General features: G+C 40.7%; 1 protein-coding gene across 1 annotated transcript; it reads right to left on the minus strand.

Annotated features, from left to right (window-relative positions):
• Positions 1 to 5,190: 5,190 nt before the first annotated feature.
• Positions 5,191 to 25,854, minus strand: mtpap (mitochondrial poly(A) polymerase). The gene is made up of 9 exons (XM_061713141.1): positions 25,699 to 25,854; positions 23,303 to 23,469; positions 22,955 to 23,188; positions 22,629 to 22,853; positions 21,213 to 21,424; positions 19,038 to 19,264; positions 9,696 to 9,788; positions 9,532 to 9,605; positions 5,191 to 6,084 (listed from the first exon to the last, which is right to left on the minus strand). Exons 1-9 carry the CDS (start codon positions 25,847 to 25,849, stop codon positions 5,746 to 5,748), a joined length of 1,722 nt encoding a protein of 573 aa, XP_061569125.1. The 5' UTR covers positions 25,850 to 25,854; the 3' UTR covers positions 5,191 to 5,745.
• Positions 25,855 to 26,504: the final 650 nt, after the last annotated feature.

Genomic DNA, 26,504 nt, shown 5'->3' on the forward strand with positions numbered 1-26,504 from the left:
GACATGCTACCATGGATTATATCTGAGACTGTAATGAACGATTCACCAAAGGGTCTGAGTTCCTTTTTAATGAAGTAACTAGTAATGGTAACTAGTTACTATTTTTCAGTAACTAGCACAACACTGGTGAGGGGTGACATCCGCTGCTAGTCTAAGACGCGAAAAACACAGGGAAATGCACACTGAGCACACGAGCCTTGGAGATCTGTAAGAGAATAAAACAAACCGACACGAGAACAGGCAGAGACACAAACAGCAACCATTTCAGGTCCCTGAGACTGAACCAAAGTTAGGCTACTGTGATTATCTGTCCCCCAAAACTGCAGAGTGAGTGTGTAGGTGAGTGAGCAGGTGTGAATGTCTGTGTAACTGTGAGTGTAACAGTCAAAATCGCTACTCTAACCACCACCATCTCACAACTGCTCTGCCGCTGCACCAGAGCGGACCCTGCCGTCTGAAACTCACTGGTGGAAGTAAACAGGCTCTGCAAACCTCAAAGAAGGCTGCCACTCTGCGAGGAGGGGGGGCAGATTACTCAGATAAAGGGAAGAGCATGCTGAATTCAAAGATCCACATGTAAGCTAGAGGAGAGGAAACGGGGACAGTGAGCGGAGTTCAAAGCACTCCCATCCGTACCGTGCCCCCCCCGCGGCAAAGGGCGGGTGGAAGGGAAGGGGAGGTGGTTAAAAGCCTGCCCTCTCACCCCCTCTTGACCTCCCACTGAAAAGAGTAGAAAAGCAGCTGTGGGCCCACACTCCCAGCTCCTTGAACAGCGTCCCCAGGGCCTGAGAAAGGCATATCCAAACACACTCGGCCGGCCATAGGAAGTGAACCTGGAGGTGCACTCTGAACGCACGCACCCCCCCCGGCCTTCATCCGTCTTCCCCTCACACACACACACACACACACACACACACACACACACACACACACACACACACACACACACACACACACACACACACACACACACACACACACACACACACACACACACACACACACACACACGGCCACGCCGAGGTTACGCAACAAAAACAAAACAGATGACATCCTACAACTTCTTCTGTCGGATGTCAGTTACTGCGAGCTGGAATCAGCAGGACTCTCTTTTCTGCAGGTTTAACGTGTTTCCTGTCACATATTCAGGGGGAAGCTTCAGTCAGGGGGGGTTTCAGAGGGTTTCATCTAGGGTTGCCAACCGTCCCTTGAAGAACGGAATCGTCCCGTATTTATAAACTAAAGTAGCGTCCCGTATTGAGCTGAAAAGGACGCACTTTGTCCCGTATTACTGTGAGAGTCAGTAAATAAAATGCCAATGGAAAATGACATTGAGCTGTTGAGTTCATAAGTCATTTTTTTCTGTTTTACTACAACTGTAGCTACAGTCATGGCCTTTGTATTTGTAATTTATTTTTAAAGGAAAAGAACCAGGGACAGTACATATTAATAATAACATTTTCATGTAAATATGCAAAATTATAACCAGTGGCTAATTTGCATCTTTAGTCCCTGGGGCAGGTTGATGTAAAAAAAGTTCCCAGACACACATACATTACATACAGTCCAAGAAATGATGACACACAGCAGTAAAATACACTAATAAATACACAATAGAAGATATAAGATAAAACATACAATAAAATACACTAAGATGTAATATGAGTGCAGACTTGATCCTCTAGAAGCCATGTTCTTAAGTGTTGTCTCGTATGACATTTGGTCCTGTGTTCCATGTATGAGATGCTCCGTATGAAAACGCTGACTGCCCAAAAGCACTTTTCCTGAACGGGACAATACAGTCCCCTCTAGATCCTGCTCTGGTTAACCTGCTCATGTTTTTCTTTATAAATATATTTAATGGAGGTGGAGCCAGACCATTGATGATTTTATATACAAGGATGCAATCTGAGTATTTAATTATATTGTCCCTGCTCAAAAGTTCCTATTTCTTCAAGATTGCACGATGGTGGTACGTGTTGGACTTTTTATCTAGAATTTTCAAAAACTTCGTATGCAATCTCAATAGGCTTTAGTGTGGATTTACATGCCATTGCCCAGCTTGTTATACAGTAGGTGATATGTGGTACTATCATTGCATTAAGAAACAGTTTGGATGAATCAACAGTTGAATTATTTCTAGTGTATCTGAAGTTAGAGAGATTAAATTTGATTCATAGATCTTTTTATTTGTTGTTTGAAGCGTAACTGTGAGTCTATCATGATTCCCAGATATTTGAACTCCTGTACAACCTCAAGTCTTGTTCCCTGTCAGTCTTTGATACATTAAAGTGTAAATGAGAATGTTGCAGCCAGTTTGACACATTAGACGTGGCACCTGATAAATATTGTGCAGCTTGATGTTTTGTTTTGGCATATACTTAGACAACTGCAGCATCAGCATACATTTGAGGCACAAATATGTTTACAAGTTTTCTACAGACTTTCTGTTTGCACTTTTGTCATTGCACTAAAAATGTGCACTATTACAGAATGGATGTTCTGCTTTCTTTCTATTGTTTTATATTAATTTATACAATTTTAAATTAAGCAGGACAAATTTCTGTTTAAGAAAGATACTTATTTTATTCAGTTCATTTTGTTATTTTGTATTAAAGTGAATTGCTGGATAATAATTTGTTTTCCATATGTTCATGAAATTCAAAAATATGCATCTAATTCAATTCAGGTTCGATTCAAATAGTTAAAAATCGTTTCACTCACAAAAAAGGGGCTAAAAGAAATTCCCCACGCCAGGAAAGGTGAAGGCTGCCGATGAGGTCCCTTATTTATTTCTCAGGGAGTCAGCAACCCTAGCTCCATCCACTCGGTGGCCTTTGCCACAGAGCTGCCAGACTTTTCCAGCTATGGGCTGTGTGAGAAAGTGAGCAACCCCTCCCCTTCTCACCATCACCGGACTTTTTTTTAATGTGTGTGTCAGAGTGGAGGATTGGGCGTGGTCTGTGGGGGAGCAGCACACAGGTGTGCCTGGTTCTGCTGATTGTGGCACACCTGTGTCCAATCAACCTCTCCACCCTGCCTGGGTTTATAAACAGCAGCTGCACACCAGAAGAGGGTCTGCTGAATGGAGGAAGCTTGTTGAGAGGCTATGCCCCATTGTGCCTTCTTTTTTTTTTTTTTTTTTTTATAGAAAAACTGATTTTGCCCTCCGCCTGTATGTCTGTTTTTTTTTTAAATAAAATAAAAAGCCTTATTTTTTTGGCATTCTACGCTATGCAAGGTTTTTTTACACCTCATCACCCAGGTCCAGTTTTGCCTTGTCCCCTTGTACGTGGGGAGGCCGCTCTGGTTCCTCACAGGCTGGTATCTTAGCTGTGGTTCATCACCAGTTCTACCACTTCTAACAGGTCTCAGACTCTTTTACAGGAGATAGTTTAGAATCATTCATTCAGAATGTCCGATGCCAACGCCAGGTTTTGGAGAGACGTCAGTATCCATGGAGTTGCAGTAAATTTCTTTCTTTTTTTAAAGAGGCTTAAGTTGTGTCTGTGCTTACCGTTTGAATATTCTTTGCTGAAATCCCACATTTCCTGCAGCAGGAGCAACACAAACTCATGAACGTGGTTTGTTTCGAGCCCAAATAGAGGGTCTGCATTGATGTCACTTTCCCACTGGACCAGCCCCCTTACTCACACTGAGTGGCAAAAACAGCTGCAACTAGTGGAGAAGACGGGATAACAGCTGATTATGGGCTTAAATTAAAGGCAGTTGGACTTGACAGTGACCCGTACAGTTACCCCAAGAACCAGTGGTCCATGGACATTAATATTTGGTACAGTTACCCCAAGAACCAGTGGTCCATGACATTAATATTTGGTACAGTTACCAAGAACCAGTGGTCCATGGACATTAATATTTGGTACAGTTACCAAGAACCAGTGGTCCATGGACATTAATATTTGGTACAGTTACCAAGAACCAGTGGTCCATGGACATTAATATTTGGTACAGTTACCAAGAACCAGTGGTCCATGGACATTAATATTTGGCCACGAATCCAGTTTCCTGATATTTATATGTACTTAATTTCTACGCCGGGGAAATACACGAAGCAAAGCTTGAAGGCTTACAAAAGTATTGATGCTTGGTCCGACTTCAAGTCAGGATTTGTTGTAGAAATTAAAGTGATGAGGACACCGAACTTTATGATTTGACCGTTTAATGTTAGCTACCCAACATTACCTGATACTAAATGGGAACCACAAATCCACGTTTCGGTGCCTGGAATCCAGTTGTTTCTGTGAATTGCAGCGATCCATTTGTCTCTCTTAAGCTTATTTTTCGGCAGTCTGTAAAACGATAACTCCGATTTCTTGCTAAATGTATGAGTACAGTCGATCCCACAACAGCTCTTTCCCATTTTAGATGTTTTCCAGTTGCTCAAACTGAAAGTTTACGCTGACACTCAGTCTTTCTGTCACTCAGTCTTTCTGAGACTCAGTCTTTCTGAGACTCAGTGGGCGTAACCCGCTGTGACGTCGCATCTGTGACGTCATGTGCATTCCCTCTATACTGATTGAGAGGAAGATTCGTGGCGGACAGGCTAATATTTCCAAGATAACATTTGATAGCACGCATGGAGCTTTAATCCAGACCAGCGACTCTGAAGCGAAATTCATTTCTATCCCCACAAACTTTTCAGCTTCCCTTCTGAAGCGTTCGCTCACACCACAGAGGTCGTCCATGTACTGAACACACATGTTAAAACACATCTTGATGGCAGAAACCACCAACCTGCAAAAGCTCAGATGGAAAAATGTGATTTCCTTTGACTGTGCCTCCAAATAGAGTAAACATGTGGACTTAAATGTTTTCAGCACACTGATGGATAAATATGTACAGCATGAGAGTATCAGCAGCCCAACTCTTTGCTGTTATGCAGCGTTAACTACAATTAATTCACTCCAGTTAACAGACTATAAAAGGATGGAGGCCATGACTCTTTAAGGGCAACCGTCTCCAATACTTATGTTGTCACATAGTTCATTATCGAGTATAACATCCATCTTCACTAAGAAGGAAACTTTGTTGCTTTAGCAAAACTCCCAACTCAACATGAAAGGTTCTTGTTTTAAAAGACGTGAACATTACTATTACTTCTGATTGGCCGTGAAGTCATAATATTATCTCTTTCACACACACACACACACACACACACTGTTTAAACATGACACTCCTCTTTCAAGAGTATCAAGAAAAGTTTAAAAATTTTGAATTTATTTTGGCAAATGGATATTTGAGAAAAAAAGAACAGGATAATATTTCCTCAACACATTTTTTCCACTATTAGAGTAAAAGTTGGGTTCTGAAATTGCACAGTTGCCTTTTGTTACACTTGAGCTCCGTAATAAAAGCAATGAGCGCTTCCACTTGTTGGTCAGCTTGTTTATTCAACCCTCCTCTCCTGTTTTATCTGATAAAGACATTTTAAACCATTATGATTTTGGTAAAAGTGTAAACAGCTGTGTGCACTTGCCAGACTTGTTCTCAGTCCACACTATTATAATAACAAGAGTACACAAGTGCAGTTTTGTGGAGTCAACGTTGCAGTAAATTGGCCTCAGCGGCGCCCTCAGGTGTCCATGTTTGGTACTACAGTCCTGGAGATGCTGCCCTGTTTTTTCCTCACTTTTCAGGCGCGACGCACCAAACATGGCACAAACTGGGTTTTTCTACATTTATAAAAACAAATATGAAGACAGTCTTGGAGATTTTCAAGAGTCTTCAACTCTTTTTCCCCTGATTTTTAGTCTTCAGGGATTCGAGCAAGCTCTTGATCCTCTCGCTTGCTGGCTCCCGCTTTCTTTTCTTGCGACTTTTGATGCGTGCGACTTGTGAGGGCATGAGCAGGGTGGCGAGCCCCCAGGCCGCCGGGGTGCCGTCCGTGCCAGCGGCTCTGCGTGTGTTGTTGTCGCTCTGCTGGAACAGCCACGCACTTTCCTGACACAGAGCCACGAAGCGCTCCAGCTGGGTGGCGTTGACGTTCTTGCTGACGTTCAGGGAGGTTTCAAACGGGTTCTGGATGTGCAGCGGCGCCACTTCTGGTTTGTTCTGCTCTTTTCCCTGGAGAGAGAGGGACAATATTGTCAAACTGAAAACATGCAACCCGAGGATCAGGATCGCCGATGATCGACTCAGCCATGGAGCCGGTCGGTTCTCCAGCTCAGGTCCACGGCTGCTAGTTAGGTTTGTGAGGGAAAACAAATGCGACATGTCCGATAACGAATGCTGACGTGGTTTTAAAATGCTCCACCAGACCAATGAAACGCCTGAAAGTCATTTTGGTTGTAGAAAAATGACCTCAAACTGCTCAATAAGCAGCAAAGTGCTGACGAGATTCAGCAGCGATGGAGACAATAACCAGCTCCAATAATGACGATTAGGCCTGTGTTGAAAAGATCGATTTTCCGATTCTAAATCGATTCTCATATTAATTCCTAAAAATCGATTCATATGTCTAAAGATCGATTTTTTTTTTCATCATTACATTACTACTTTTGGTATTTTTTTTATTTATGCCCTAAAAAGGATGTTTTGTTGGACACATGAATAACTAGTGCCATATTTTTGCCTTTAAATATGTTTAAAAGGTATGAAAACATTAAAGTTTTCAGTTTTAATTGCATAAATGGTCTATATGTCTTTGCCTTATATACTGTCTTAGGGTTAAATTTGCATAAAATGCTAAAAACCAAATTCTCAAAAATGGAAAAAAAATAAAACCGATTTCATCCGTCTCTGTTTCCTCCCTGGACCTGTTTGATAATTCTGACCCACAAGATGTTTCTGAAAGCAGTTCTATCAGCATTCTGGGAGCTGATTGTTCCTTACAGCATCATTAGCTGCCAATACTTGCTGTTGAATCTCAATATAATACTAGTATTAATATGTTGCATAACTACAGTCATATAATTCATGCAACAGCTCAAAAAAACAGTTTTAATAACACTAACCCAAATCAATATCGGAATCTAATCGGATCGAATCAAATATTGATAATCGATTCTGAATCTTAAGAATCAGAATCAAATCAAATCCTGACATTTGAATGGATCCCCAGCCCTAATGACGATACCAGATAAAGTAAAGAAGGAATTTTAACCTCCCACAATTACCTGCTGTTTTCTTTGACATATACATTTAAATATATCTTCCTAGCGTCAAAAAAAAAAAAAAAACCTTTGTTAATACAAAAAAATGCAATTATTGAATGTTAACTTTCATAAACCTCCCTTCTATATAATGCCTCTGTTTGATGGTGTTTTACAAACTGCAAACTCCTCAGACCTGAGCGAGGACTAAAGGAGGGGCAGGAGATTGCAACATAGAGCCATCAGTCAAAGGAGCCAACAAGCCGGAGAGCTGCAGGACAGTAAAGTAGATTTATGGCTTCGGCAGCGGCGCTGCAAGACTACAGAGACGGGTCACGGCCACCATTTACCTGCAAGCCTCCTCAGCTGTGTCAAACTTCATATTAGTCTCATAAATTAGGCTGCGGGGCCCCCTCTTTCAAGGAGCTGTCAGTTCATTAAACTTCAAGCCCCAGCAAGGTCCCTGACTCATCCCGCGTTACTAAAGCACAGAAATCTACAAACAAAGCTCGTCTGTGCAGCTGATGACGACACGTAGCAACAACGCAGTGGTAAAACCTTGGTATAGTTATTTCTCCCCACTCTGGATACTCTAGTGTTGCCTTAGAGAAGAAAAGAAGACAAAACATGTCTAATTGTCCAAGCGGAAAACAACACGTACATTTGTTCACACTTTGTGTGAAACATTTCCAAAGCAGCATCAGAGCGCTAAAGTCGCCAGACCCCTGCGAGGCATTAATCCCCAAATCCAACGCCCGCTGTCATCTGTTTGTGGGGTAACGCCATCCAGCAAACACGGCTTTTATTACCAACAGATTTCCCTGCTGGAGCTCGGCTCAACGGCCCTTTCTGAGGTTCCTCCAGCTCTTTCTCTGTCTCTTACTTCGTCTGCGCTGCGGTTTCTCCAAATGAGAAACGAGTTACGCTTCAAGTTTGGATGCAGCATCTTGTGAGGAGATGTTTCAAAGCTGGAGCAGCCATCAGAGCGCAAGTTATCATAAACAGGGATATAAAAACTCGGTCACCATCTCACTGCTGCCACATTATGAAACTCAGTTTATTCTATAATCTAATAGCAACAATAATGAAATCGATTCTCATATTAATCCCTAAAAATCGATTCGTATGTCTAAAGATCGATTTTTTTTCATCATTACATTACAACTTTTGGTATTTTTTTGTTTATGCCCAAAAAAGAAATGTTTTGTTGGACACGAGAATAACTGGTGCCATGTTTTTGCCTTTAAATATGTTTAAAGGTTATTAAAGTGTTCAGTTATAATTGCATAAATTGTCTATATTTCATTACTTTATATACTGTCTTGGGGTCACATTTGCATAAAACAGCTCAAAAAAATGTTTTGATAACACTAACCCAAATCAATATCGGAATCAAATCTTGATAATTGATTCTGAATCTTAAGAATCGGAATCGATTCTTGACATTTGAATCGATCCCCAACCCTACAACTCACTGATGTAAAAGCGAGAAGGAGAGAGTATAAGACTTACCTTATACCAGTCTTATATAATATGTTGGAAGAGATTTAGAAATGCTGCTACATCTGACGCAGAAATGTATTTCTCCTCAATTTATACAACTTGATAAAGTGGCTTTAACGCAAGAACTGAATGTAAACTGCAGAAACGTTGGTTTTGTGGGGAGAATCAGTCCTTATACAGCCAAGATAATCAAGATCTACAGAGGTTTACAGCATTTTTAGTCAAATATTCACATCAACCTGCAGAAGGCAGTTATTATTTTATACAAGTTTAATATATATATATTTATTTTTACAGAGGTGTATAGTAACAAAGTAGATGTACTTCGTTACACTACTTAAGTAGTTTTTTTGAGGATTTGTACTTTACTTGCATTTTTTTTTTTTAAATCAGGACTTTTACTTTTACTTCACTACATTTAAAAGTTAAAAAATATACTTTTACTTTGTTACTTTGACATTTGCCACCTCGTTACTCATTGCAAATCAAAATAATCAAAGAATTATATTTTGCAAGAGACAGTTTATTTTTGGTGTCGTATTCTATACCACATTTCATTCACCTGAAAGTGAAATAAAAAAAAAACAGGGAAGGATAATCTTTGGTTGCGTTGCTTCTTTTCATGCGTACTATAAAATACTTGTACTTTTACTTTTGATACTTGAGTATATTTTTTCACAAGATACTTTTGATACTTAAGTACATTTAATGTGAGCTACTTTAAGACTTAACTCAAGTAATTTTCTTATGGTTGACTTTAACTTTTAAGTCTTTTTCAGTTTTGGTATTTCTACTTTTACTTAGTTACTTTTTTCAAGTACTTTATACACCTCTGTAAATATATATATGTGTGTGTTCTACAGGGGTTTTCGTGTACAGGAGAGTGAGGATCACTGTTGTAGATTCTCATACGTACCTTTCGTATGTTTATGGACATCCTGCTAAATGGAAATGTGGCGTAGAACTCAAAGAACTCGTTCATCAGCCGCTCTGAAACAAAAACAACAGAGGACTGAATTAGCACCGAAGCATGAGCGATGCCGTCCACCCCAGCGGCCTCTACGCGACGCTCACGCTCACCCAGCGTCTCCGTGTTCTGCTGGAGCCGGATCCTTCCGAAGTCTCGGACGAACGTGCAGTCGTTTCCCTCGATCACACTCTTGTCTGCAGGACCTTGAGGGGACAAGAGCGAGGACACGACACAACGTGACTGGCTTTAGAAGAAGAAGTGACGGCCATAAACAAGTGTCAGACGGACGTGTGGCGGTATTCGTGGAGACGAGACGGAGGGAGGTGTGTGTGTGTGTGTGTGTGTGTGTGTGTGTGTGTGTGTGTGTGTGTGTGTGTGTGTGTGTGTGTGTGTGTGTAACGATGGCCAGTGGAAACAACACCAGCATCACAGATCACGTTCTCCCGGGTTAATCCAAACATTAACCAGTTTAAAAACAAATATAAAACATGATTTTCACAAGGTACAAAGAGGAAGGGGTTTAGCGGCATTTAGGGGCCTGATATAAAACTATTGGGTGAATGGGTAGATTTGTTTATATTTATGCACAGAAATGGGCAGCTATGTATACATGTCTGTGTGTATATATATATATATATACAGCAGATGGAGTTAATATAGAGATAGTATGGTGTAAATCAGTATATTTATATGAATATTTATATGGTATGTGTGTGTGTGTGTGTGTGTGTGTGTGTGTGTGTGTGTGTGTGTGTGTGTGTGTGTGTGTGTGTGTGTGTGTGTGTGTGTGTGTATGTATGTATGTATGTATGTATGTATGCATGCATGCATGCATGTATGTATGTATGTATGTATGTATGTATGTATGTATGGGTAAGTGTGAGTATAATTGTAGTATAGTTAGTTATTATAAATACTTGTTAGTAAAAATGTTTAAGTTAAATGGATTAGTATTCTTTTTTCTTTTATCTCCCTTTTTTGGGGGGTCATTTTCTGGTTATTTTGCTGTTGTATTGATCCACTGCTGTCCCTAGGTGGAGACTATTAATGTGTATTGTTGATTGTCTTATGTTGTATTGTTGTGGCCATGGTGGCAATGAAGTTTCCCCTTTGGGGATTATTAAAGTTGAATCCTATCCTATCCTAAATGATTAGTGAATGGGGGAAGGATTAAATAAGTTTACACTTCTTCCTACTCCTTTTAGCACATGTAAATTAAGATATTAAGTGTTAAAGGATGAAATTAATAGTTTTTTTTGTTCTTTTTTGTTTGCTTTGTTTTGCTTTCTTATCTTCTCTTTGAATTGTTGTCTTTTACATATACAAAATAAAAATAAAATAAAATCATTTCATGCATCAGCGTTGGGACCAGTTCCCTTCTCCCACCCTGAGCCGGTGTGTGTGGATCCGTGCGTTAAATGGCCGTGTAAAGAGCTGACTTCATGTGTCTGGGTGAGGCCAAGGGCCTTTCCAGGGTGATGAACCTTTTATTGACCTATAATAAGACTAGTGTGTGATAGAGTCCAAGCTAAACAGGCTGGGGGGAGCAGGGTATATTGCTTTTAGAGGGCAATTATCAAGCAGCCAAGGTGAAAGCAGGAAGGGGGAAAGAGAGGGCAGATATACCGACACACTGGTGTGTAGGCATGTGTTGGAAAAAATCGATTTGTATGTCTAAAGACGTTTTTTTTTTTCCATCATTACATTACAACTTTTGTTATTTTTTGTTTATGCCCAAAAAAAAAGGAATGTTTTGTTGGACACGAGAATAACTATTGCCATGTTTTTGCCTTTAAATATGTTATGAAAACATTAAAGTTTTCAGTTATAATTGCATAAATTATCTATATTTCATTACTTTATATACTCTCTTGGGGTTACACTCGCATAAAATGCTGAAAAAAATTCTCAAATATTAAAAACCGAAATAGATGGAAAATGGAAAAAATTAAAATGGAATGTGGGAAAAAATAAAAGTGATTTCATCCGTCTCTGTTTGCTTTCCTGGATCTGTTTGATAATTCTGACCCACACGATGTTTCTGAAAGCAGTTCTATCAGCATTCTGGGAGCTGATTGGTCCTTACAGCATCATTAGCTGCAATACTTGCTGTTGAATCTCAATATAATACTAGTATTCATATGTTGCAGAACTACAGTCATATCATTCATGCAACAGCTGAAAAAACTGTTTTAATAACACTAACCCAAATCAATATCAGAATCAAATCCAATCTTGATAATCGATTCTGAATCTTAAGAATCAGAATCGAATCTTGACATTTGAATGGATCCCCAGCCCTGCTGGTGTGTTTACAGTTGTTTCTGAAGAGCAGGACGGTGTGTTGTTAAGTGGAATAACAGGAACACGGGATGATCCAAAGGTTTCCCAAAACCAGAAAGAAGGCAGAGAGGGATTCGTACACCGATCAGCCGAAACATGCACCAAGGATCCTGCTACATCCCCTTTCCCCCGGCCCTGTACATGCAAACCCCACTAATGAACAATTAAAGATGCATGATGATGCGAGCGAGGGCTTGATGGAGCTGGTGAAACACCAAGGGCTCCCTCTACGACATGCAGGACCGAACCAGGCCGACATCACGGTGCAGAAACCACCGGAGCCCCAGAGGGCAGCGCTCCGTGCGGCCACAGTGAACTGAGGGTGACCCTTCTGACTTTATGAATGCATTTATGAATGCATTTATGATGCCGTGGTGCTGACGGAAGTATTTCTATCTGAGTCAACAACGTTCTGCTGAACCATCCTGCATGTTTACTCTTCTGCAGCACAGATGACGCACAGGGGCTCAGAGAGGAGAATATTATAATTCAGCTACATCAAAGCTGTCTCTTTTCTACTTTTGGAGGAGAGAACGAACAAACAATAAAAAAATTAAAAAAAAAGGAATTCACTCTTATGGGTGAAGTCTGACTAGGTCTGTGTTGAAAAAAAAATCGATTTTCTGATTCTAAATCGATTCTCATATTAACTCCTAAAAATCGATTCGTATGTCTAAAGATTGATTTTTTTCATCATTACATTACAACTTTTGGTATTTTTTTTATTTATGCCCAAAAAAGGAATGTTTTGTTGGACACGAGAATAACTGGCGCCATGTTTTTGCCTTTTTTAAAAAGGTATGAAAACATTAAAGTTTTCAGTTATAATTTCATAAATTGTCTATATTTCTTTGCTTTATATACTGTCTTGGGGTTACATTTGCATAAAATGCTAAAAACCAAATTCTCAAAAATGACAAAAAATAAAACCGATTTCATCCGTCTCTGTTTCCTCCCTGGATCTGTTTGGTAATTCTGACCCACACAATGTTTCTGAAAGCAGTTCTATCAGCATTCTGGGAGCTGATTGGTCCTTACAGCATCATTAGCTGCAATACTTGCTGTTGAATCTCAATATAATACCAGTATTAATATGTTGCAGAACTACAGTCATATAATTCATGCAACAGCTGAAAAAACAGTTTTAATAACACTAACCCAAATCAATATCAGAATAAAATCAAATCGGATCGAATCAATTCTTGATAATCAATTCTGAATCTTAAGAATCGGAATTGAATCGATTCTTGACATTTGAATTGATCCCCAGCCGTAAATCTGACAAAGTACAAATAAGTTGTACCAAATAATAAATAACCCTCCTTTATGTCTGCAGTCTCAGTTATAAATCAATTAAGTTTTAGATTATTCTTAGACATTCATATATTTAAATAAGTATTTAAGTAGAAAATGTAAATCAACAGTTAAAGACCGTATTTGTAGCCACAACCTACCAACAATTAAGGTAATCAATCAAACCTGCCCAAACTTCTGGGTAACTTGGCAACATCTACTTTTCTTTTGGCCTTTGGCAGCAGGGTGCCCCTTATGATCCAGGTCCTGGTCCAGGTTTCTACCCCCTTATGATCCAGGTCCTGGTCCAGGTTTCTACCCCCTTATGATCCAGGTCCTGGTCCAGGTTTCTTCCTCCTAAAGGGGAGTTTTTCTTGCCACTGTTTGGCTTAAGGTTTTTCTCCCACTAGGGGAGTTTTACCTGCCATTGTTTATGTAATAATTGCTCGGGGGTTTATGTTCATGTTCTGGGGCCTCATTTAAAATGGACTGCGTAGGAGTCATACTAAAAGTGCACGTACGCTCAAAAGCCGAAAATGCCGGGCGCAAAAAAAAATCCGGATCAATAAAACCATGTGCACGCAGATTTGCACGCAACGTTCCTTTATGAATCACAGTCCAGCTGGAAGGCTGCGTAGCTGAATCCCCGCCCTGTACACGCCCATAAATGCACACGTCCCCCCGTCTTTTCAAAATCATGTTTTTTTTCCCCTTACTTTTTACAGTTTAAAAACTAACGGTAGGTTCAGCCTTAAATTGCAAATTATCAAGACACTGTATGAAAGCGATACGAAAACGGCCCCGCAGCCCCGCTCCCCCTCCTCCCCCCCGTCTCCCCTCAGAGCTGCTCAGGGCGGGTTTATGGTTCTGCGTTACACCGACGCAGAGCCTATGGCGTAGGTGCGCGTCGCCGCGTACCCTACGCCGTATGCTCTGCGTCGTTTTAACGCGGGACCGTAATTTAGGAACCATATACAAGCAGCACGTAAAGGTTTCACGCGCGCGCAAAACTCATATATGTGACGGGTGGGACACTAGGACCTGGGAGCCACCTACCTAGACTCATGCAGAGCAGTAATCTGAGCCTGTATAAACTCTCGTGAGAAGAGCGGAAGTATCGTTTGTTCTCGTTTGCTCCGTTGGGATCAGTGCGTGCGTGTGTGGGTGTGAGTGCAGCACCTGTGTGTCTAAAGTACCAAGACTGTGAATGTGGCTGTTGGGGACAGATTCCACACACACACATCTTAGCAACAAACAAGGTATGACTCATCCATTGGCATGCAACCACTTTCAGTCTGATTCTTCATTATATTGTTAATTTAAGAATTAATATTATTTTGTTTTCTTACTGTGTTAGACTGGACCTGAATTCCTGTGAGGATCCTGAGCCTTACCCTTACTTGCTGGGCAAGTAAATGCTGTAGGCCCAAGAGGTAGAGTGTTAAACTGGCCAGTATATGAGGATGGACAGTATAAGTATTCAGTGTCTAATTGGTCTGTGTATATTGCAGGCTGGACTGGTGACACAGCGGTCAGCAGGCAGCCATTGCTCCTTTCCTCCATTTTATTTTTATACAGTTTTATTTTTATACAGTTTTTATTTGAAGCGTTGCTACTCTCGTGCCTCAACTATTTTTGTAGGAAGTGTTATTTTATTTTGGTGTACTTCGTACATGGTGACCGGGCCCCCCCCCCCCTCTTCCCCACTTCTACAGTGTGACGTTTTTATAGTATTTTTAATAGTATTGGTGTGCTCATTTGTGCCTTTGAGCAGTGCTTTTATTTATCTTTATTTACGTTTGCAGTGATGTAGTAGGAGGTGTTATTGTGTCCCTCGGTCCCGTATCTAAAGTACCCATTTTATCTGTTGGATGGCTTGTTTCTTTTAATTGTGATTATCAATAAATGTGATATAATTGTACACACAGAAGCCTCTGTCTCTCCCTAAAGTTACCATTACCTGCATGGGGATTTTGATTACCAGATGATTGTTTAAAAGGGTATAAGAGTTGACTAACAAGAGTGGATGGACTGACGTACAGAGGCCCATGGGGGCCCAGGTGGTTGGGGAGCCCCCGGCGGACTCGGACCGGGGATCCTTGTTGGCGTGGGCCAACAGGGAGGGGGCACTGAGAGGGCACTGGAGGACAGTGAGCCCAGAAAGACTAAGACTGTTCATCTTTAACCTTTTTTAACCTTTTATGGATTGGCCATTTTAGAAACAGTTCTATTTTTAGTGACTCCCCCACCCCTGATTTTATAACAGTTTGCACAATAAATGTTTGTTGCTGCACCCCCCTGCTTTTTGTTGTGGGTTACTAAGCGCTGCTCACCCTCGAAGGTATTTAATTGGGGACTTGAACCACCCCTGTGACATTTGGCGTTGTTGGCAGTCCCTGTCAACAATCCCCATGTCCACCAACAGCAGCCTCCAGCAGTTCCTTATCCCAGCAGCTGCAGCCAGCTCTCCGCAGCGTCCAGCAGCTCCACCAGTAGCCTCCGGTGGTCTCGTGCTGCAGCCAGCTCTCCGCAGCGTCCAGCAGCCCCACCAGTAGCCTCCGGTGGTCTCGTGCTGCAGCCAGCTCTCCGCAGCGTCCAGCAGCCCCACCAGTAGCCTCCGGTGGTCTCGTGCTGCAGCCAGCTCTCCGCAGCGTCCAGCAGCCCCACCAGTAGCCTCCGGTGGTCTCGTGCTGCAGCCAGCTCTCCGCAGTGTCCAGCAGCCCCACCAGTAGCCTCCGGTGGTCTCGTGCCGCAGCCAGCTCTCAGTAGCATCCATCAGCCCCACCAGTAGCCTCTGGTGGTCTCGTGCCACAGCCAGCTCTCAGTAGCATCCATCAGCCCCACCAGTAGCCTCTGGTGGTCTCGTGCCACAGCCAGCTCTCAGTAGCATCCATCAGCCCCACCAGTAGCCTCCGGTGGTCTCGTGCTGCAGCCAGCTCTCAGCAGCATCCAAAAGCCCCACCAGTAGCCTCCGGTGGTCTCGTGCTGCAGCTAGCTCTCAGCAGCATCCATCAGCCCCACCAGTAGCCTCCGGTGGTCTCTCTTGCTGCATATGGGCAAAGGTCGCATCACTGTTACGACGGTCAAAACATCCTCAGGGCTTGGGGCAGAGGGCCTTCTTTAAGGCCCAACAAAAAACAGGCACCAGGATAAATTATCATTTTAAAACTTTGTGGGTACCCAGCACTGCTCACGAACTCGATCCTGCCAACAACGCCAAATGTGACCAAATGAGTGCTGCTCATACCCTTTTAAACAATCATCTGGTAATCAAAATCCCCATGCAGGTAATGGTAACTTTAGGGAGAGACAGAGGCTTCTGTGTGTACAATTATATCACATTTATTGATAATCACAATTAAAAGAAACAAGCCATCCAACAGATAAAATGGGTACTTTAGATACGGGACCGAGGGACACAATAACACCTCCTACTACATCACTGCAAACGTAAATAAAGATAAATAAAAGCACTGCTCAAAGGCACAAATGAGCACACCAATACTATTAAAAATACTATAAAAACGTCACACTGTAGAAGTGGGGAAGAGGGGGGGGGGGGGCCCGGTCACCATGTACGAAGTACACCAAAATAAAATAACACTTCCTACAAAAATAGTTGAGGCACGAGAGTAGCAACGCTTCAAATAAAAACTGTATAAAAATAAAACTGTATAAAAATAAAATGGAGGAAAGGAGCAATGGCTGCCTGCTGACCGCTGTGTCACCAGTCCAGCCTGCAATATACACAGACCAATTAGACACTGAATACTTATACTGTCCATCCTCATATACTGGCCAGTTTAACACTCTACCTCTTGGGCCTACAGCATTTACTTGCCCAGCAAGTAAGGGTAAGGCTCAGGATCCTCACAGGAATTCAGGTCCAGTCTAACACAGTAAGAAAACAAAATAATATTAATTCTTAAATTAACAATATAATGAAGAATCAGACTGAAAGTGGTTGCATGCCAATGGATGAGTCATACCTTGTTTGTTGCTAAGATGTGTGTGTGTGGAATCTGTCCCCAACAGCCACATTCACAGTCTTGGTACTTTAGACACACAGGTGCTGCACTCACACCCACACACGCACGCACTGATCCCAACGGAGCAAACGAGAACAAACGATACTTCCGCTCTTCTCACGAGAGTTTATACAGGCTCAGATTACTGCTCTGCATGAGTCTAGGTAGGTGGCTCCCAGGTCCTAGTGTCCCACCCGTCACATATATATGAAAAAAAATCTGAGTCCCTTTAGGGGCTCCGCGGGGCTCCCTAAACGCAGCCCCTCATTTGTTCTGTCCTGAAGCGGTGCAGAGGAGGCTGCAGCTCCAGCAGCACCAGAGTCCTGACTGACAGCTTCACACACAGAGGGACACGATCAGCGCTATTTTATTATATTTTATTATTTTATTATTTTAAGCCTGACATATGTTGTGATATGTGATGACATTATTAAGAGTATTATATGAATCTGGCTTCATTTCACCACCTCACAGCCAGCGTCGCCAGTTCCCCGTGTCTTAAGTAAATTCTTACGGGAGGGTCAGGGTTGCCGTAAAGATAAGCAGATTTTTCGGTTAGTTTTTTCTTTTTAGATCCGAGGATTTGCGTAGAAGGTGGCTTCCGCAACTTTCAGGCGCTTTTTCTGCGCAAGCAAGCTTTATAGATGAGGCCCCTGGTCTCTGGAAAGATCCTAGAGACAACATTTGTTGTATTAGACGCTATATAAATTGAATTGAATTTTCTTGCATGACAAACACACATGTTGGGGCTCTTCTTCTCGTGTGGTGATGAAAGCCTGCTGTGTGAGTTTCAGACCAGCCCTTTAAATCTGTGAACATCTTGTTCTCAGATGTGTTCGGCCCATCAAATGGAAGAAGTTTCAACGCACGCAGGCGTACTCTTCTATCTTTCTGATCATCTTGAGATCAGAAAATCCTGCGAGTTCATTTTAATCTGACTCGTCTTATTTGCCTCTACAACTTCAGGGGTCAGTTTAATTCTAAAGTTCTCAACAGACACACAAACACTGAAGAGCTTCTGTATGTCGACCTGCGGAGTGAAACTGCATCTCTTTTTCAAAATACAGATGTGAATAAACATGTAGATATGTACATTTATTAATATATGTAGATATATAGATGTATATTATGGATATAGATATGTTATATGTAGGTATGTATATGGATATATTGAGTGGTATTATACGTACAGTATTTGTGTATCTATATCTCTATCAATATATATTAATAGTTCTATGTAGATATGTCGATATATAGATTTATACTAATTTTTGTGTATAAAATTTGAGGTAAATATATGAACCAGTATATATAGCATATCTACTCTTATATAGTTATTCAAGTATATTGTTATACCATTGCTGTCTATTGTTCTCTATTATGTTGTAGTATTATAGTAAAGTAATGATAATGTAATACTATGCATTATAATTACTTCTATTAGTACATACATACATAGTAGCACAACTAAATGCTGGGCGTTTGTTTAGTTTTGGTTTGATTGGTTTTGTTTTTGACTGTATTTATATATACATATAATTGAGTTTTATGTCACTGTATTGAGCAGTTATTAAAGTAAGGGTGTTTGGTTATGTGTGTTTTATAAGTAAGCTCAATTTGGAACTCTTGTTATATGTAAGAATAAGGGGTTAGGACTCGATAAGTGTTTACTTCAATCCTACTCCGTTTTTTTTTCTTTTTTGTATTCTTTTTTTTTTAACATGCATGTTCGAAATAAATTCTTCAAATCAAATCAGAATGATTGTTTGGAGCTCGTCTGGCCGGTACCTGCCAGGTGCTGCAGCTGGTCCAGCGTGGGGATGATGGCGGGGCTCCTCTTCTGCAGGAAGAACAGCACCATGACGGTGAGGGAGAAGTTGCTGATCCAGGCTCCGGGGATGCTGCTCGTGATGCTGTGAGTTCTGGCCCAGCAACGTACGGCGAACACCAGGGAACGCACCCGCGGGTCCAGCTCTCCGTACAAGTACAGCAGCTCCGTGCTCTTCATCGCCACCCTGTGGAGAAACAAGACCAGACACAGACGGCATGATTGATGATGTTTTTGCAAAGTGTTGTTTAATACATGCTGACTGTGACTGTCACAGGATGATGTACTGATGCTCTGACATCCAATAAATAATAATAATACATTTCATTTGTTAGGCGCCTTTCATGGCACTCAAGGTCGCCGTACAACAATCAAAATAAAAAAAAACACAATTTAAACGATAGAAAACAACAAAGTATGCAGCAGAACACAAAAGACCATGTAAGTTGTAAGTGTACTTAGTTGATTAAAATCTCATTTGTGAAACAAAATTCACCAGTAAAGTCAGACATGATACAGTAGTTTCATATTTCTGTTATGACAAAAGCAAATTTATCACCAATGTCACGCTGGATAGATTTTACAACAACATATATAGTCCATTTTCCACTTATTTTCCTTTATGTCCCAGTTTACATATGTGCATTTTAAGTTAATAAATGACCAGAAATGACCAGAAATTCATGAAAAATGACATTTCTGTTCATAATGCTGGACTTCCTGTGTGAGTTAGAGCATGGGTCCAAGAGACTTTTTTGTAGGGCCTTGTCTGATACAATAGACACATAAATGTCATTCATGTAGGTCAAAGTATATTGTGGGGCTCGTCGAAAAACATAAAATAGGTGGTGCTATCGAGCCCATTCTTGTCGACCCATGCTCGTCGCCCATAAAATACGTATAAAAAAAACAGCCTGAAGCGTGTGCAAAATTTGGGGAGTTTTCGAGCATGTTAAGGCCTCCAAAAAGGCAATTCATTTAGCAGAATAATAATAATAATTAAAGATAATTAAAAATGTAGGTAATAATAAATCCCTGCAATCAAAAAGTGGCTGAATGAGTTAAATATAAAATGCTGCAATGTTGCACATCAGGTGTGAGGGGAAGTACGGCTTCCTCCCGCACGGCTTGTTTACTGTCTTGGCCCCTTTTGAGCTGCTGTTGCTCTATTTATCATGTATTTATATTAGTCACGTCATTTCATTTTAGTATTGCTGTTCTTACAATCTTAGTGGGCATCGTTATTTGGATCGTTTTTTTATTCGTTTTGTTGGATATATTTGCAAATTTTACAGTTGATTTGGGGATTTTTATTTTCTTGAGCCATAACAACACTTGGGTCAACCGAGGGCGTTTCAAACGTGCGACAGAAACTTGACTCGACTCTGTTTGTTTCTCCGATACGTGCACACTTCTTTGGAAGGAAAGTGCCGCGGTGCAAAGATCTTAGAGCGCGATTAACGTCCCCCCTCTCCACCGCCCACAGCAGGTGGTTCCACTGCATTTCCTTAGAAAGTGCAGAGCGGTTTTCAGTACGTTAGCAGATGGGAGAGCGTTTGGCGTCATGATATTTTAAAGGCTGGAATAGAAGAAGTGAGATAGTAAAGTAAGTAAAGCTGCACTTCCTGAGTCGGCTTTCTGTTTGGGCTTTTGCAACGCAAACGTGGCTGTGAGATGATCAGGACAAGCAGTTTCAATGAACCAAGAGTTATAACCAGGAAAAAACTGGCATTTCAGAATATGACCACGCTGACTGTTGGAAAATGAAAACTTTGTTAGCTCCGGTCAAATATACCTAACACTTCATTTGGTTTTGTTTTTAAAACATGGTGAAGTATGAAGTATCTTGCAGCAGCTACTTTTCACCCTTGTTGTTGTTTTAATGTATATTCTTAATCTTGTGTTTTACCTAGCACACATTTTTATTATTTCTTATTGAGTATTTTATTTATTTTATTGAGTGAGTTGGTGGCGTCTGTTTTTAATTGTTGCACTTTTAATGTTTCTTTGGCTGTTGTCTTGGCCAGGCTTCCCTTGAAAAAGAGGTCAATGTATCTCAACGGGACCGAGCTGGTTAAATAAAGGTTAAATAAAATAAAAAATAAAAAAGTGACACGTGTGCACCGAGTGTGTACCTGTTGTTAGCCGTGAGGTCGCACTGGAAACCCGAGGGCTGGTGAGCGAAGCGGACCAGCGGGCATCGTGCGTTGAGAATCTTCTGCACCCCCACGCACCCTGGCCCAAACTGGTCCACGCACTCCCCGATGACGGACAGGACGCTCTGGGTAACGGCCCGCTCCGAGTTGGCCCGCTTCACCTGGAACTCCAGAAACAGGCCGGATGGAGGCTGCAAAAAAAAACAGAATCCAAGTTTGAAAGCTAAACATTTGCACCATTTGCAATGAGGCCACCACACAAATACTCAACACTTCAATAGAGGGAATGTGCATGACGTCACAGATGCGGCTTCACAGTGGGTTTCGCCCACTAAGTGTCAGAAAGACTGAGTGTCAGCGTAAACTTTCAGTTTGAGCAACTGGAAAACATCGAAAATGGGAAAGAGCTGTTGTGCGATCGACTGTACTCATAGATTTAACAAGAAATCGAAGTAATCGTTTTACAGACTGCCGAAAAATAAGCTTAAGAGAGACAAATGGATCGCTACAATTCACAGAAACAACTGGATTCCAGGCACCGAAACGTGGATTTGTGGTTCCCATTTTGTATCAGGTAATGTTAGATTTTTGGGTAGCTAACGTTAAACGGTCAAATCATAAAGTTCGGTGTCCTCATCACTTTAATTTCTACAACAAATCCTGCCTTGAAGTCGGACCAAGCGTCAAGACTTTTGTAAGTCTTCAAGCTTTCTTCAAGCCTCCCTGCAGCTGTGAGACTACACAACCAGCACTGCTCACAGTAGACCACATACATAACAACCTGACAATAAATGTACATACTGGAAAATAATGTGCAATATCATTCACTGCAACGTGCAATTATGTAAATATCCGTCTGTTATCTTATTTTATATACCAGTATTTTTTATTATTATTGTATATACCAGTACTGTTTATAGTGTGTCATACTCTGATATTATTATTGTATTGTTATTATTTGTATTGATGCCTCTTGTTTTGCACTATCCCCTTTGCTGCTGTACACTGCGAATTTCCCCGCTGTGGGACTAATAAAGGAATATCTTATCTTATCTTAAGCTTTGCTTCGTGTATTTCCCCAGCGTAGAAATTAAGTACCGTACATATAAATATCAGGAAACTGGATTCGTGGCCAAATATTAATGTCCATGGACCACTGGTTCTTGGTAACTGTACCAAATATTAATGTCCATGGACCACTGGTTCTTCGGGTAACTGTACGGGTCACTGTTAAGTCCAACTGACGCTAATTTAAGCCCATAATCAGCTGTTATCCCGTCTTTTCCACTAGTTGCAGCCGTTTTTGCTGATGTTTTACCACTCAGTGTGAGTAAGGGGTCGTGGACCAGTGGGGAAGTGACGTCAATGCATTCCCTCTATACTCAACAACATTACCATCTTCACGTTCCGGCCGCCGATGCCGTCCAGGTCCAGGAACATGTCCAGGTCGCAGCCGAGCTTTCCGAAGCCGTTCACTGAGGAGCCAAACGGTCTGATAGTGCACTCTGGAAAATAAGCAGCAGCAATGTCCTTGAGCAGAGAGCAGACGAGGAAACGCAGCCTGCTGTTTTCCTCTGTAAGCTGATAGGCCTCCGTCAAGGAGGTTATCTGCTGGTCTACCTGGGAGCAGATGAGTAAACAAATCCGTTCAATCTAAACACACTCACACGTGCTGTGAAACTCACCAACTTTGGCGTGTTATGAAGTAATTATATACGCACAGTCTCCTGTCTCGACAGCCTCTGGATGAGCTCGTTGATGGGAACGGGGATCTGAGGCTGGTACTGAACATCCGACTGTTGGCCCGGTGACTCCGCCGAGCTCACGTTTCTGAGTGAGAGCAGCCGTGATTTAAAAGGCACCATGGACTCGTGGCTGACGCTGGGGATGGCAGCCGCCTGGAGTAAAGAGGCAACACCGTCCCGGCTGGCAAACTCCACAACAGCATACACGCCCTGAACGACGAAAACACTCTCCTTATACGCTGTCATTTACATTTCAGCAGAGCACTGAAGCTTAACATGTTAGAACAATGCTTATTTATCAGAGCAATAAGCTCTTTGACTTACGTAGCTTTCATAAAAGAAGCACTTCTTGACGTCTCCGTGCGTCGATAAGTATTTGAGGAACCTTTTCTGATTCGTTCGGGGCTGGCAGCTGATGAGAACCGATTTCTCTGCCTGTTCTTGTCTCTCCTTCAGGAGACTGTGCAAAGTCTTGCGTCCATCCTTTTCATCTGATGACAGTGCAGCAGAATATCTATTAATTAGAGGTTTTCCCTTGAAAAAGACATTTTCACTTAATTGAGAATGAAGGAATCTTTAACAGGAAAGTGAAACTAAACAGGCAGGAAAAGGTACCTATTAGATGTTAACATTCTCTTCCCATGAACATAAATGTCAAAACATTGAGCCTCCAGTGATTTTTAAAACATATAACTTCAGGAGAGAAAAAAAAACAACAGAATTTGGTAGATGAATACATTCACTTAATATTGAGCCAAAAATCCTACATACGGGCATACAAACCAAAATACAGCACACCAAACATTTGTTGAATATTCTTTAGCTGACAATCTACTCTTACGTTAATTCAGAAGTGAACGCTGTTATCATTTACAAAGACTGTGTATATTTTGCTCTTTTTTCCATTTTTTGACCATGTGTTAATTTCATTGATGCCATCTCAATAACCCCGTTTAACCTATTCATGCATTTCCTTTATTCTCTTTCACATAGCAGGCATCTGAGGCCTCGAGCTTTGATTTTTGTGTGCGTCTCTGTCCTCATCCGTTCACCTTTCAGCCACTAGAAACAGATACTCGCTGAGTTCGATTCTTCTTTGATCTGATTTAATCCCCAAAATACGTTGGTTTCCTTTATTGGACTACATTTTTGTTGATAAAATAGCCCTATATAATGCATTTCTAATGAATTTAAAAGCATTTGATTGGCCTGTTGCGGAAACTCGTTCATTTTTGTGTAAAATGTGTCAAGATTACTTGTAATCTAGTATTACTAAAGTACTTTATAAATCAATTAGCCTAAACTAGCTGACAACGGGGGAAAGCCAGGTTCAAATCTTTTTTTCTCTCCAGAGAAATCTCAAAATAAAACTTCCAGTGAGCCCTGTACTTGTTTTCATTCAAATGTTATGTTGTGCTTTCAATATGACTTAGAGAAAGAAAAAAAATGCTTTGAGATTTCACTGGAAGGCCAGTATTGAATGAGGTGACAGTTTTGATTGTGGTTGGAGTGGAAACTTATCTCAGGGGAAAATCTTAACACATAACACTTAACTTAACATTTAACACATTTCTCATCATTGCAATGTTCATTGTTCATCAAAAGTCATTGTGAACATCTGTGTTATCATAAAGGGATATTGACATTTAAAATTGATATATAATGGAAAAAAAAATGTTTACATCTGAAGTTGATTCCAGGCAAGAGGACCATCATGATTAATTATCTGCTTTAACAGTTCAGTGTTTGTGAATGAATAAGGCATTCAACAAGCAATGACACAAATGTTCAAATTAGTAATAAATATCAACGTGTATCAAAGCATACAGGACTGTCTCAGAAAATTTGAATATTGTGATAAAGTTCTTTATTTTCTGTAATGCAATTAAAAAAACAAAAATGTCATACATTCTGGATTCATTACAAATTAACTGAAATATTGCAAGCCTTTTATTATTTTAATATTGCTGATTATGGCTTACAGTTTAAGATTAAGATTCCCAGAATATTCAAATTTTTTGAGATAGGATATTTGAGTTTTCTTAAGCTGTAAGCCATGATCAGCAATATTAAAATAATAAAAGGGTTGCAATATTTCAGTTGATTTGTAATGAATCCAGAATGTATGACATTTTTGTTTTTGTAATTGAATTATAGAAAATCACAATATTCAAATTTTCTGAGACAGTCCTGTATACGCATTGCAAATATGCACCATTCCCTCCATAAACCAGCCGAGAAAGATGAAAACCATCTTTTAGGTCTCAGAGATGAACATGCCTGTTTTATAACCTGTTATAACTTGTATCTCATATTCCCTCTCTATATTGTCAACAAACTGTTATGTTATGTTATCCAGAATGTTCAGTGTTTCCCTGATCATGCAAAAATGTCAGTTTTCAGTCAGGAGTCAGGACCTGTATTGAATCATGAATGAATAAGCTTTAAAGGCTTCATTGATAGAAACATGGTACACAGCACTCCACGTCTTTAATCATAGTTATCCTAAATCATGAGAAGTCCTGGTGGATAAAACTAACGCCGAATGTGTAGTGTACACAGATGGCGTCTTAAACTGTTCATACTTTGAGAAGTATGTAAACCATGACGTGATGTGGTTTAATATGTCTAAAATACGGAGTTTTCTGTCTGGAGTTCGCTGGGCATGATAGCGGTGTGTCAGCCCCGCGGTTAACTTATTAAAACATCATCATACTAACCAGTCACGTCTCTACGAGTTGTCTCAGCTTGGGCGACAACGGCGTCAGTTCCAACACCTCTGTAAAGAAACGTTTCGTACTTCGGAAAACAGTTTATTAATTTAGACCTTAAACATAAATGTAACCTGCACGCACTAATGGAGGACGCCATTGTTGTTAGTGTGACAGCGCCAGGGCGCATGCGCACGAGCTGAGTCTACGGCGAGCGAGAGCAATCAAAAACATGTACACGACGTGGATCGATATCAGTGATCTATTTCACCCAAGTTTTGTTTTCCTATGACTAAAATAATGTTTCTTAATCAGAGCCAAGATGTAGCCTGGAAGTATATCTGGATGTGGGATGATGGAACCGTTTAGTCCTAAAGTATGAGGGACGAAAAATGACAAAACAACCAATAAATATAAAAATATATAATATATATAAATAAATAAATGCACAGAAAAATGTATTAATGCATAAATAATACATAAATACACAAATACATGCATACATAAATATAAAAATAAATAAATACACATATAATAGAAATAGAAATAGAAATAGAAAGCCTTTATTATCATTATAATGCTACAATGAGATTAGGCAGCAGCTCTGCAAAAGTGCACACATGCAAAAACTATGTAAATAAAGACAATAACAATTATTGTGTAAATAACACAATAAGAAACAGTTAACATAAATATATATACACTATGAAAATGGATGAATGAGAGAATAATAATGCACATGAATGAGTGAAAGAATATTGCACTTGAATGGATGGAAGAATATTGTACATAAATGAGTAAAGAATATTGCACAT

Source organism: Cololabis saira, chromosome 22 (assembly GCF_033807715.1).
Source record: "Cololabis saira isolate AMF1-May2022 chromosome 22, fColSai1.1, whole genome shotgun sequence".
NCBI lineage: Eukaryota > Metazoa > Chordata > Actinopteri > Beloniformes > Belonidae > Cololabis > Cololabis saira.